Source organism: Herpailurus yagouaroundi, unplaced genomic scaffold, assembly GCF_014898765.1.
Source record: "Herpailurus yagouaroundi ecotype Mexico unplaced genomic scaffold, PumYag 141, whole genome shotgun sequence".
Classification (NCBI taxonomy): Eukaryota; Metazoa; Chordata; class Mammalia; order Carnivora; family Felidae; genus Herpailurus; species Herpailurus yagouaroundi.
Genome location: NW_024412396.1, coordinates 50,323,811 through 50,338,590, shown reverse-complemented (window position 1 = coordinate 50,338,590; position 14,780 = coordinate 50,323,811). Strand labels below are relative to the sequence as shown.

Below are 14,780 nucleotides of genomic sequence, written 5' to 3'. Positions count from 1 at the left end.
TAACCCTTGACAGTCCGTAACTAAGTGCTCACTAGCACCTGAAAATTCCGTGTACTCTCCTTCCCCGGCCTGGGCCAAGGTTGGCATATCCTGGAGTGGTTTCATGCCATCCACAGGAGCAGAAAAGCTGTGCATCGATTGGAAAGTTGGGTCTGTTACAGTGGCCAGAGAGGGAAAATGCTTTTCGTCACTCCACTTAGGCAGTAAGATGCCAGCCGGCTGAGGGTGCTGTCGACAAGACCATCTGGTAAAGGACAAAAGATTCAAGAGTTGTGTACTCTATGACGGGAAGTTCCAGTAGGGCTGGGCAGCTTTCTGGACAATATCACAGCAGAAACATTTCCTCACACCTGGCCACAACTCAGGCACTAAAGAGATGGGCAAGGGCCGCTGTGCGTCACAGCATCCCTAGCAGATAGAGGACTAATAAAAGGTTCTTTCCCCTAAGCCCTGAGGTAAAACCTGAGGCTGTTTACTGTGGCTCCAAAGGTCAAAATTAACAGCGTGAATTGAGTCTTCTTCTTGCTCTTTGAAACTCCTTGTCAAGTGGCACAGCCAGCTGGGCACACAACTCTGATATGCAGATCGTAACGTTTGTGAAACAGATAAAATGAATTACAATGAGCAGAGCCTATCATATTTCAACTCTCTAATGGGCAGAAAGGTCTCTTTTTTACCCAAACACTGTCCAAATGCCTCCTCTTATAGTCCATTTAAGCCATTTAAGCACCTCAAGGATCTGTACGACATCTCATTAGCAAATGACTCTGGAAGCAGACTCAAAGTTTATAAAACTGCAATTATCCTAAAGACAGGGGAGAAGTAGTAACCATGTAACAAAAATAATATTAGCTACCAGTATGCTAAACAAATACATTGTTTCATTTTGATCCCCACTAGCCCCATAAAAATTGATATTTCCATTTTAAAGATGAGGAAATTGAGGGAGAGGGGGGTTAAGTCATTTGCCCAGGTAAAGCTAAGATTCTTACCTGGGACTGCCAGGACTCCCACTAATATGAGATCAGAAACTTAAAAGAAGGATAAATGGAAGCGGTGATACATCATCAAATCGCCACCCCCAACAGAGGAAAGGTCAGGACAGTTGGAGAAAACTGAGAACTGTCACAAGACACTCAAAAACTACAACGGAGGACTTGTGCATCACACTGACAGATCTAACAACTGATAAGTTCTAGTTATGGTTTTCTACAGCAATAATGGAAGAAAAGCTATCCTTCCTGATCAATAAATCTCTCATTTTGGGAAAAGCTGCCTCCAGCACTCGCTCCTTATTACCATTCTAGAACCGTGTCCTTGACAGCAATACCGCTGCCTCCACCAGAACACCAATCACACCATCTGCTGTTGGAGCTGCAGCAATCCCTACCACCGATAACAAGTATCACTACTTTAATGCAACATCTCAATACTAGTGACCAAAACAACCAATCCAAGACAGTGGGTTGACAAATTTCTTCCGTGCACCCTGCCGACAAGCCGAGCACCTGCCCAGCAAGTCCTCCCGACGGTGAGTCACAACGTGCTGGGCACCATGCTAGGCCCTGACACCCTGTTCTTCACCTCGGCAGTTCTCCAAGGGAAGACGAGTCCAGCGTCCTGCCTCCCCTAAGGAATCATGCACGCAACACCAAATCACAATTACAAACTGGGATTTCCTGTTAAGCAAATTACAAAGCACTAGTCATAAAACCATTTGCAGGTAGGGCAATAATTTGTAACTCAGGCCATGGATTAGGGTCACCTGGGAACTTTAAATAATGCCAGTGCCTGGACCTCACCCCAGATCTGTTAAATCAGCATCTCTGGGGTGGGGCTCAACATGGACATATTTTTTAAAGCTTCTCAGGTGATTCAAAAGTGCAGTCAGGGTTGAAAACCACCAAATTTAATTATTTCTAGGGTGGTATTTCTGAAAACCTCATAACCCACAGATCTATTAGGTGGTACAAAGACCACAAAGACTCCCTTGCCCAACAACTGTGCCTGCCTGCTATCTGGGCTGTATTAAAATGACACATCAGTAGTGTTCTCTTAAAATCACAGTCCCATGATTTCCTTGTTTATAGCAATGAAATACTAAACAAGAGAGTACCTGAGGTCATGGCCTCCCAGTGGCCCCCAAGCCTCACTCTGAGAACCAGAGCTGAATAGTGCCAGCAGTGAGGGGGTGACTGAGGGGTCCTCACTCTCTCACAGTTGAGTGTGTGGGAGAGTGGAACAGGCAATGTCCAGGCAGGAAGCAGCCTCAGCTCAGTAACCCGACAAGAGGAAACCTTCACAGTTCAGGCATGATTATCAAACTCTTTGTGCTCTTAAAGGAGAGTAATTATAGGCATGTGAAAAAAGGGAAGCACTCCCTGAGGAACTCTTCCTCACATGCTTCCCAAGAGGCACCAGGGCCATTAAAAATTCCATGATGAAGAGGAAAAACAGCCTGGGAACAGCCAGGAGGCAATACAGCAAATTAATACACCAGCCCTCCTCGGGGAAAGCTGTGATAAAACAGGAAACACTTCTCTCTTCGCAAAATAAAATTATACCATTAATGATAACATAGTCACCACACACACACACACAAATCGTTCTAATGATGGGTGTGAAATTCCCAGGGCTGCCCAGACGCTTTGAAAGAAATCTTTTCCTACTACAAATAAAATGGAACAAGAAAAAGAGAAAATTTCCATTCGAAACAGTTTTTAATACAGTCATTCACCTGCCTCTTCCCTGCCACCAACACTCTTTTAACATTCCTTCCTAGACTCCAGGCTTTATTAAATGGTGTCCACGCTGTACAAAGCTGACCATCCAGTTCTGGATCCCATCTCATCCTTCAGCCACACTGGAGCTAGATGGCTCCTTCTCAACCGACCCCTTGCTGGGCAGGGAACTCCTCCCCACCCCAACTTCAAGGGAGTGAGAGGATGCCCTGAGGGCTCAGGATTTCATCACCCACATTTTCTAAAAATTGCTTAGAGGTCACTTGTGCTAGCCATTTCCCACAGAGCCATGGTTGCCAAACTTTACGAACTAGGCACCCTCACGAGTAAAAGATTTGCACACTCTTTATGTATGTAACACATATAAACAAAATTATGTGCTGCTGGATTCTTCTATGTACAATTTAAAACAAAAAACCATTTTTTTAAGGATCAGATAGTGAATGTAAGTTTAAAAAATGCTTCCCCTGCCCCAAACAATGCAACTCACTTTACTTCCAGTGTCCTGGGAATGACACCTAGAAGGACAAGGATAAGCTAGCATTGTCCAGACCCTCTCACCTTGTTTTCAGCAATGGTCTAAAGCAATAAGCAATATTTCTCTACAGCAGACTACACCGGAAGCACAGCCCAGACTGCCTTATGTTTCCAAGTCTGGCCACCAGCACCACCAGCAAGAGAACCAAGACAACGATGTGGATAATGAGATACACAAAGAGACAAAAAACTGACACCCACTCCAGCCAGGATGAGGCTTCAGAGGCAACAGGAGACCTGACTGATAAATGCATGGATACTGATGTCAGCACAGGATGGCACGGGGTCTAGGTAACAGACGTAGAGGGAGGACGGCAAAGAATCCGCTTTCTGCATCGGACACAATACAGTGCTAGTCAGAGTCTTCCCAAAGAGTAGACACAGCCATGACTCCATTGGTATGAAGACAAAAAGCTGAAGGACTGCTTTTCTATGGACTGAAATCTTGGTCTTTCAAGCTTGAGGATCACCACCTCTAAGAAACCCCCCCTCAGCCTCTTAGAAGCCTCTCTTCTGTGCTTCCTCGCATTCTGGCACACATCTTTTACACATTTGGCGTTCCACGCTGTAGCTATCAATCTCCACACCTGACTTTCTCAAGAGAATGTAAACTCCTGAGGGTGGTGCCTACACAAAGGGCCTGGGGCCCAGGAGGCAGTCAGCAAGTGCTGAAGGAATGGACGACGGACAAACAGCGTGCTACTGAAGAGAGGGCCTTATGGAAGTAGTTTACTAATCGTCCCACAATTTTCCACATTTCTAGTAACACCGTTTGTGAGGTTCTCTCTTTTCAAAAGACTTTTTCCACTGAAACGCCACTTCTCCAATAGAAGGTCTGGTGGTTGGTGGTAGGTTATGGTGCGGAGTTTATTAGTATAGCCCATAGTGAAGTTCTCATTGCATCCATGAAAGTATAATTTCTTGTGCCTGTACCCTAATCTTATGAACACAGCCAATTAAGAACAAATCAGGAAGAAAAAAGAAAAACAAACAAACCAACAACACATCAGAACCTTGGAAAGGAATTCTTTGTGCCACTAGAAATAATAAAAGTTCTACGGTTCAGCCAATTAGCTCCTCTTTTGTGCACAATAACCCTGCTAGGGGATGCTACCATTAAAACCATATTTATTTCCCATGTCACCTAACTCAAGAGAATTTATACTGAGAGGCGTAGGATTCATTCTGACAAACATACCAAATGTCTAGTAAGTGCCAGACACTGTGTTAGCTGCTGAGGATATTATCAGGGAACAAGATAAAACAAGGTCCCTACACTTTGAAGCTTATATCGTAGTGAAAGAGACAGGAGAAAAAGTTGGGGGGGGGGGGTGGAACCCAACAAGCAAATCATTATAGACCGTGATAAAGCTTTAGCAGAAAGAAATCGATGAGTGGAGAGTGATGGAGGTGGCCCCTTTACATAGGATGGTCTGAGAGGTCCTCCCAGAGTTGAGATGAGAAGTAGTCAACCGTGAGAAGAGGCTTAACACGGCAGTCTAGGCAAAGGGAACAAGTGTGAGGCTTCAGAGGCAGAAAAGGGTTGCTATTTGTGACGAACAAAATGGAGCTGAGCTCTCTAGCACAGCTGGACCTCTCCCCCAGGGAGGAGAAAGGAGTATATGAAAGGAAGCTGGATATGCAGGCAGAAGTCAAATTACGCAGAGTTTTGCAGGTCATGGCAAGGACCGGTAATAACATTCTCTGAAGATGGGGCTTTTAGCACAAGAAATATGAAATACAAGTCAGAAGACTTAGGTCACAGTTGAGACAGAAATCGTATACTAGCCGTGAGATCACAGGAAAGGTACTTCAATACTGTGCCTCAGTTTCTGCATCTGTAAAACATCTACTGACCTCTAAAGGTTTTTGTAAAGATCAAATTGGATACTATACACAAACATAGTTTATAATATGAAAAGTATTATAAAAAAGGAAATGGTATTGTCTGGAAGAAAATCGTCGCTAGAAGACTATTACCTGGCAGAGCAGTGCGCTGGTGAACATCTTCGGTGAGAAGCATCAGCCAGAACATCCAAGGAGTAGAGAGGGGAGAGGGGATTAAACTGCAGGGATAAATGAGATTATTTTAGCAAAGCTTACATGAAAAAGATCTGATTCTAAAAGGTGACTTTCTGTTTGATCACTTTGCCCCTTTGATGGTTCGACTCTCTTGCCATATAACAGACACCACTCAATAAAGTTTTAACCACAAATCTAGCATACCTGATCCCACATACCCCCAAAAAGGCTACTCCTTGGTAAATAACAATTTTTCAAAAACCTCTAATACCTGGTAATTACTTAAATGGCAGAAGATAGCGCTTTCTATATGACATAACAGGAACTTATCTATTGATTATTGGCCCTTGTTCCCAAGAAAACTAGCATGAAACTACCTTTTTCTTTCTTTATCCTGGCCAATGTTTCCAGTAAATAACTGGTTAGCACATACCAGCTGCAGTGTAGTAGAAACAGAACTTGATTAAGAATTAGAATACCTAACACTTAATTTCAGTCTATCACTGAGTTTTCATACATTAAAAATTACATACTCTCTTTTGAGTTTTACTGTCCTCACTTGTACGAGGGGGTGCACTGCTGTCTTAACTATTTTACAGGATTACCGGGGGCATAAATGAAATATTGCTTTCAGCCGGTAATTCCAGTTTCTCTTCTGTAAAACTTCTAATCATCTCAAAAGGTGGTTGTGAGGGTCAAACTTGGATATAATATATAAAAAAAGTACCTTACTTTCCATTTTCCAGCTTTATTTGGACTTTCCCTAGAATAAATAATGCCCCTCACCCCCAAATTTCAAAACTAAATATATCTTAAGACCAGAAGAACTCTGAATGGTAATTTCAAAAGAACTTAAAAAGAAGCAGGACTTTGGGCAAATCACTTAAATCTTCTTTGTAAATAACAGATCTGGACTGGGTGATCAACACAGGTCCTCTTCTGCCTTTAGCTCCTCCCCTGCAACCAGTGCTCGGGCTCAGGATCTCCCAAGCTGCAGTCTCTCACCGCCTTAATGACTTCTTTCTCTGCCCACAACCTGCACTGTTATTTACTTAGTATTTTCTTCATATCAATTATTTTTACTCAGCCTGCCCTTACTATGTTTCTGAGGAACAAGTTTGATATGATGATGACATTTTTTCCAATTACAAATGATAACTTAAAATAATTGTATGTCCACACACCATCTAAAACCATCTCATGAATACACACCAGTTAGGTCTACCCCTGCTCTGGTTCATTTTGAAAGAGTGTCCTCAAGAGGAAGGTTTCAAGTCTAAACTGCACAGCAATTTAATAAGTCCTAAGTGGTCAAAACACAAAACAAAAAATACTGAGCAACAGTAAGCCTGAGATTTTTACCTACCAGCCTTTATCTACTTTATAACTAATCAAGATAAAGCAACCTCTCTTCCCCCCAAAAATCAAAAGCTTCAAACGTGAAAGGAATGCATCGATAGTCACTGGCAGTAATTTTTAAATTATGACCCTTCCAAAGGCCTAGATTTGCCAAGGGCCCTCCGCAGGGGTAGCTGGGGAAAAGACTAAGTGACTACGAGGGCACGGCTCTAAGGCCTTGACCCCACTACTTCACTCACAGCAGCTCTACCTTCTTCTGTCTCCTATGTTCAGGCTTCACCATTGTACTTCTCAGCGTAGGATGCTGGTGCTGAACTAAACCATACGCAAATGAGGTTCATTCTGATTTCTTACTGCAAAGTTCAAAACTAAAATAAAAACAGGATTCCTATGAAATATACATTGTAAGTAATAAACTGAAAAGCACAGTTGAACCTAAAAAGGGGAATTAGCTATAGTTCTTATCAGTGAATATCAGAAAATTTTAGAAAACAGTCCTCTATAAGAAATCAGAATAACGCAGGGAACGGGAACCTTACCTCATGCGCACAAGCAGAAATGTGAGGAAAATCAGAAGCCAATGCTTTATTCTTTCTAAAGAAAAGGAAATCAAATGATAAACTAAAGATGACAAAGAAAAGCAATCTTACCTGGTTTCGTTCTCTTTTCCCAGCTGACGGTAACCAGAAACTAAAGAGAGGGAGAGAACAGGAAAGAAAATAAAAGAAGTGGTTGGAAATTATAGAGGAGGAGAAGAAAAAAGGACTCTGGCATAACAAAGTGAAGACACAGAAAGAACTGGGGAAAAGAAGGAACTGTAGAAAAGAAAAGACATGGTAGACGTGCACAAACTTCTTGTGAAAAATAACTCTTCAAAGGAAAAAGTCTTGTAACGAAATGTGAAATCCTGGACCCTCTAAAAACAAACTCAAGATTATGGTGTGACACCATAATCTCAGCTGTGTGGTGATAAGAGGATCCCCAAATTCAACAAGAACGCAAACCATACCCATATCTTGCCTATTTTGTTAATTACGAATTCGACCAGGCTAATGAGTGTAGGATCATAACTAGACACTGACTTTCAAGTGTGTAGGAGACAAACAGCCAATCACGTTAGGGGACAAGGTTGTCATAAGAAAGGGAGGAATCATTTTCCTATAGCTGCACACAGGCTTTCCAGCTGCACTTCCCACAGCAGTTAAGACAAAAGAGATTTCTATTTCTCTAGACAGAGGTCTAAACATGGGAAAAGCATAGGAGAGTATACAGGCAATCACCCATTTTGAACAAAAGAATTTTAAGAGACAGAAAAATGAGCTTAAAACGTAACATCTTGGAGGGGTGCTTGGGTGGCTCAGTTAGTTGAGCGTCTGACTCTTGGTTTCGGCTCAAGTCATGATCTCACCGTTCATGAGTTTGAGCTCCTCATCAGGCTCTATGCTGATAGTACGGAGTCTGGGATTCTCGGTCTCCCTCTCTCTCTGCCCCTCCCCTGCTTTCTCCTTCTCTCCCCCTCTCAAAACTAAATAAATAAACATTTAAAAAATAGATTAAAAAAAAAAAATAACATCCTGGAAAGAAAGAAGTAAAACTATCACCGTTTGCAGATGACATGACACCATACACAGAAAACCCTAAGGACTCCACCAAAAAACTGTTAGAACTAATAAATGAATCCAAAGAAGCTGCAGGATACAAAATCAATATGCAGAAATCTGTTGTGTTTCTCTACACTAATAATGAACTATCAGAAAGAGAAATGAGCCAACAGTCTCATTTACAATTACATCAGAAAGAATAAAATACCCAGGACTAAATTTAATCAAGGAGGTGAAAGCCGTGTACACTGAAAACTCTAAGACACTGAGGAAAGAAACTGAAGACAACTAAATGGAAAGATACTCTGTGCTCATGGACTGGAAGGATTAACATTTTAAAATGTCCATACTACCTAAAGCAACATACAAATTCCAATGGCATACTTCATTGAACTAGAACAAATAATTCCAAAGTTTGTATGGAACCACAAAAGACCCCGAATACCCACAGCAATCTTAAGAAAAAAGAACGAAACTGGAGGCATCACACTTCTTCATTTCAAACTATACTACAAAGCTATAATGACCAAAATAGTATGGTATGGGCATAAAAACAGACATATAGACTAATGGAACAGAATAAACAGCCCTGAAATAAACTCACATATAGATGGTCAATTCATTTATGACAAAGGAGGCAAGAATATACAGTGGGGAAAAGACAGTCTCCTCAATAAACGATGTTGGGAAAACTGGCCACGACATACAAAGGAAGAAAACTAGACCGCTATCTTACACAATACACAAAAATTAATTTAACATGGATTAAGAATTTAATGTAGGACTTGAAAGCATAAAATTCCTAGAAGTAAACATAGGTGGTAAGCTCCTTGACATGGGTCTCTTCTGATTATTATTTTTTTATTTTTTGGATCTGAGTCCAAAGGCAAGGAAAACAAAAATAAAAATAAACAAATGCGACATCAAACTAAAAAGCTTTTGTGCAGCAAAGGAAACCATCAATAAAACCAAAAGACAACCTACTGAATGGGAGAAGATACTGAAAACCATATATCCAATAAAGAATATCCAAAATATATAAAGAACTCATATAACTCAACAACAAAAAAACCCCAAACAATCCCATTAAAAAATGGGCAGAGGAGAGTGTCCAACTCTTGGTTTTGGCTCAGGTCATGGTCTCACGGTTCACGGGATTAAGCTCCACATTGGGCTCTGGACTGACAGCATGGAGCCTGCTTGGGATACTCTCTTTCTCTCTCTCCCTCTCTCTCTCTGCCCCTCCCCCACTCATGCATGCCCTCTTTTTCTCAAAATAAATAAAATTAAATAAAAAATAAAAATAAATAAGAAGAAAAAAAAAACGGGCAGAGGATGTGAACAGACATTTCTCCAAAGACATACAGGCCAATAGGCACATGAAAAGATGCTCAATATCACTCATTATCAAAGAAATGAAAATCAAGACCACAATGAGGTATCACCTCGCCTGTCAGAATGGCTATTATCAACAAAACAAATAACAAGTGCTGGAAAGGATGTAGAAAAAAGGGAATCCTTGTACACTGTTTGTGGGAAGTCAACTGGCACAGACACTGTGGAAAACAGTATGGAGATTCCTCAAAAAACTAAAAATAGAACTACCATATGATCCAGCTATTCCACTTCTGGGTATATATCCAAAGAATATGAGAACACTAACTTGAAAAGATATATACACCTCTATGTTCACTGCAGCATTATTTACAAAGCCCAAGGTATGGAAACAACCTAAGTGTTCATCAATGGATGAACAGATAAAGAACATGTGGTGTATACATAAATACACACATACATAATAATGGAGTACTACTCAGCCATAAAAAGGAAGGAAATCTTGCCATTTGTGACAACATGGACGAACCTTGAGGGATTAGGTTAAATGAGTAAATCAGAGAAAGACAAACACTGTATGATATCACTTTTATGTGGAATCTAAAGACAAAATGAATGAATAAAACGAAACAAAACAAATTCATAGATATAGGGAATGGATTGGTAGTTACCAAGGGGAAGGGGGTTGAGGGGTGGGTGAAAGGGCTCTATTTTATGCTGATGAATGGTACCTAGATTTATGGTGATGATCACTTTGTAGCAGATACAAATACTGAATTATGATGGTGTACACCTGAAACTTATGTAACGCTATATACCAACTTTACCTCAATGTAAATTAATTCATTCATTAGTTAAAAAAAACAACATCCTAACTGGAGGCTACTTTTATAATGCAGCACCTGTACATACAAACAGCAAAGAAAGAAAAACTAGTCTCGGAAGGAAAACAATCACTCTCATGGGTTTGGGGTGTTAGCCATGTTACCGTGGTAAAGCACAAATCTTTAAGATCTTCTCGTTCAGCTTTAAAGCCCAATTTCTAGGTTCCTCCATAAAACTTCCCTCTACCTCCTCCAAGGAACAGGCTGGGATAATAAGTAAATATATAAGCAGCACTTACTCTTTCTGCCGAGGGTCACTAATAATGTGGCCTATCCTCTCAGTACCCAACGTACTTATGCTGGTCTCCTGAAAAGGCAAGGAAGACAAGAGTGTCATCTAACCATAGAAATAAAGTATGATCTGTCATCAGGCTCACACTTTCCCACAACTGTGCCAGCAACCTCAAAGGCACATGTCAAATGTCAATCTTAAAATCTAACAGCAAGTTTATTTCTTTTTACGGGAATCTATCTTAAAAAGTGTTACATGTGATCCTAGCCTTATTTTTCCCAGTGTTCCAAAAAAGTCATTATAAACCTTGTTTACTATATGTTTTAATACAGCAAGTTATTAAAGTATATGGAAATAGAACACTTAAAAAAAAAAAGTCCAACAGCAGCCAATTTTTTTTTTTTTAATTTTTTTTTTCAACGTTTATTTATTTTTGGGACAGAGAGAGACAGAGCATGAACGGGGGAAGGGCAGAGAGAGAGGGAGACACAGAATCGGAAACAGGCTCCAGGTTCTGAGCCATCAGGCCAGAGCCCGACACGGGGCTCGAACTCACGGACCGCGAGATCGTGACCTGGCTGAAGTCGGACGCTTAACCGACTGCGCCACCCAGGCGCCCCAAGCAGCCAATTTTTAATAGGCTAGCACACCAAGCTTCTAGGCAAGTATGATTACAGCCCCAATAGCCTTCATAATGGGAAATCTACCCAGGCCTCACTGGTAACACCTACAATCTGGTGACTAATGCATACATGTTAAAGGAATTTTAGAACTTACAAAAATTGCTACCCTGCCTTTTGTCTGTTAAGCATCATCTCTTAAAGTAAAATAGTTTGTATAAATTGGTTCTTAAATTTAGGTTTCTCAAGACTGTAATATGAAAGCTTACCCATAACATCAAAAGCAATTCAGAAACTAATCATCTCCAAAAAACTGGAAAATGGCAGAAGGCACTCACCCTTCATTTAACTTGAGTATATTTACAATGAATGTCACCACAGTACCTGGGGAAGGGTACCAATGATACACAAATAAGAGGTACCCACATATGAGTAAGTGTGAAGATGAGAACGCATAAGTCATGGGCATGACTGTCAAGAATGTGAAGCCTGTTATTCAAACACATTTGTTTCTGGGAAAACATTATGATCGCTTTTCATTTATGTGGATCGCTAGTTCATTTGTGTGGACTAGCCTAAAATATTAGGGTACGCATTTTAGCAGAACTGACTCCAGAAAAATTAATTTGAGGTCAGATTCTGGGTGGGAGTGGAGCTAAATGAAAAGGTTTCACATAGTGTATTCTTCACATTTTTCCTCCCTTAGGCACGTGCCTCCTGGTCACAGACACAGCCATAGTAGTGGGGCCAACAGAAAAGATGGGTGAAAAATGAGCTATTTGTTACTGCAGAAAAATTATTAACTTAAAGTGCCGTAATGTTTAAATTTACAGTTTATTACTGTGTAAATTACAAGCAGTACTTTGCGTAATTAGCAGCTCGCTGGCAGGGAGCGGTGAATGAAACTCATTATTTATGATTATAATTTAGAAAAAGAGAAGAGAGGTGGGGGAGGGGGAGGGGGGCAGAACAGTGACCTCTGCTAGAAATGACAAATATCCCTTTAAGGTGATGAAGATGAATGAAACAAGTAAATATTATCCTATTCATCTGAAATTCTTGGAGGCACGTCCAACAGGCCCTAGAGTTTCCTTCCAGGCAAACTAAAGGGAGCCTTCAAGACGAAATGATTTACTTCCACAAAAGAGGAAGGCTCTTATTTTACAGGAGATGAGACAAAATAAGGCAGACAGTAAGGAGAACATTACCCTTCCAGACTAACTAATAAAAAGTAAAACCATCTCTCTGTTCCCTACTCCTAACCTCCTGCCTCCCTCTACCTCATGTACTCCTACCCTGTTAGCTGGCCCATTAAGTAAGAATAAGCTCCCAGGATAGCAAAAGCAGCGTTTTATTTTCTGTAAAATAAATGAGCCAAAAGAAGAAGGTGTAATTCTTCCAATAATCAAATGTCTTTCTAATGAGAGATCTGAAATTAAATTTAAAGATAAAAAATCTGAGTTCATCTGGAAATAAATAGCTTCATTCCTTTTACATAGCTAAAATCTCAGAAAACAACTCCCTATTTCCACTACAAAAGTAGCTCCCTAAGGGTAGCCAGGCTATGGCTGTGATCACTATATACCTGGCCTGGCACAGAGCCTGACACATAGTAGGCATTCTAATTGCATGTGCAGTGAATGCAGTAATGCTCTGAAATGCCTCTCACTTGCTCGCTCTTAGCCCACCACCATCTTCTCTAACAGGGTATGAGCCCCAGTCTTAACCTACTTTCAATCTCAAAGCTAGAGTAAAAAAATGAATTAAAAAAAAATTTTAAATTTGAATTTTAAAAGAGAAAACAAAAGTACAGCTGGGTTCAATTCTCTATTCTGCCACTTCTGTCTAGGTAGTATCAGGTAGAAGGCAATACCTTCTCGGTGCCCAGTGCCCAGTATAGTCCCTGGCAAGGGCAGAACTGAATAAAGGTAGATATCCCTTCCTTGTGGCCAAGGAGCTTTTAAAAATTGAGAACAGGTTTTCTTTCAGGTTTTGGGGTTTTTTTTTAATGAATTCTAGAATAAAAGACCAAAGTTAGGATAGAAGAAGCATTCATGAATTCAGGAGGAGTTATAAAGAAGCCAAGACTATTTTAACTTCCATAATATAATAATATAAGATTAATCAAAAGAGGAGAAGAGACAAGATCAGGCCTATAGATTTACAGATAAACAAACTGTCATGACAGTGTTTGCTCTGTCAAAATTTCTGTATGAATTAAGCTTCATCTCTTATGTGTGTATCCATTCACATCCTACATAAGGTTCTCTCTCGTGAACTTGCAAAAGATTCCAGTTGGCTTAATTTACTCCAGGGAGTACCGCAGCACCTCTGACTAGCAACAGGGTACACAAATCCTGTAGGGAATACTATCCTCCCAGTGAGCCCAGTAGACAGTGAGAGCTGTCACCTTCCCAACAAGCCTTCTTCGGCCCTTTCTGAGGCATCGAGCTGCAGCTCCAGGCAAACGATTCAAGCGAGCATGATATCCTAAAAAACAGAAGAAAGCCCTCAGAAACCGAATGCAGAAGATTCATTAGCAATGATGTGCTTCTAGCACACTACAGGCCTTCCTCCCAGGATCTTACTAGACTGACCCTAAAGCTTGTATCACTAGGCTATCCTCCAAGGATTTATTATTCCCATGTGTTTGTGGTATGATCTTAGGCGTGTCATTTACCTCTGACTTAGGCATCCTCACCTGTAAAGGAGGGATAATCCCTGGCTCAATCCTGTCTCACAGAGCTCATTTGAAGACTCCATGAAACAGCACATGGAAGGTACTTTATAAACCAAAAACACTACACAAATAGAAGACATTATCAATAATTTCTAATTATAAATTAAATGCCAGTTATTATCTCAAAAACACTTTATGCCATAAAATAACAGTAAAAATAGCCTGTATAGTAAAATCTCATTTTTCTAATTACTGCATGCGTTCCACACCCAAAAAACACAACTGGAAGAGTCCACACCAAAATGTTATCTTGACACTGTCTCTGGGTATGGAATTACAGGCCATCTTAAGTTGTTCTCCCTATTCCTCTTTGTGTGTATTTTAAGTGGTCCGTAAAGAACTTTCAGAAATTGTCACTGAAATGTTTGATGGAAGTTGTTAAGGTAGCAAATGTGTGCCTAAGCCCGGCAGTAATCTTTACCAAGAGCCCACTATTTTGAGAAGGACTTTCAATCACCCAAATTCATCTTAACAAATTGCTATAGGGGTTTATAGCTCTGAGCATAATTCTGATCACCAACAGATGCCCAACTATTACCTGATAACGGATTCCTGGGAATCTCAGAATCATAAATTTATAGAACTAAAAGAAACCTCTGAAACAGTCTGTTCAATATCACAGTGTTTTAAGTAATGACCCTGAAGTCCCAAAGAAATGAAGTGATTCTGTCATAGTAACCAAGCTAGGAAGACAGTACCAGACAGTATT

The 14,780-nt window shown here is 40.6% G+C and overlaps 1 protein-coding gene across 7 annotated transcripts in view; it reads right to left on the bottom strand.

Annotated features, from left to right (window-relative positions):
* GPATCH2L (G-patch domain containing 2 like) overlaps positions 1–14,780 on the bottom strand; it is a 78,168-nt gene that overhangs the window by 38,085 nt on the left and 25,303 nt on the right. For 5 of the 7 annotated variants that reach the window (XM_040477783.1, XM_040477784.1, XM_040477786.1 and 2 more), the window contains 4 exons: positions 13,742–13,821; positions 10,719–10,786; positions 7,199–7,253; positions 5,259–5,344 (listed from right to left, as the gene is read on the bottom strand). In XM_040477783.1, coding sequence (XP_040333717.1) covers positions 5,259–5,344; positions 7,199–7,253; positions 10,719–10,786; positions 13,742–13,821 — 289 coding nt within the window. Of the gene's footprint in view, positions 1–5,258; positions 5,345–7,198; positions 7,254–7,309; positions 7,350–10,718; positions 10,787–13,741; positions 13,822–14,780 lie in introns of all 7 variants that reach the window. The other 2 variants (XM_040477780.1, XM_040477782.1) reach the window with 1 other exon arrangement.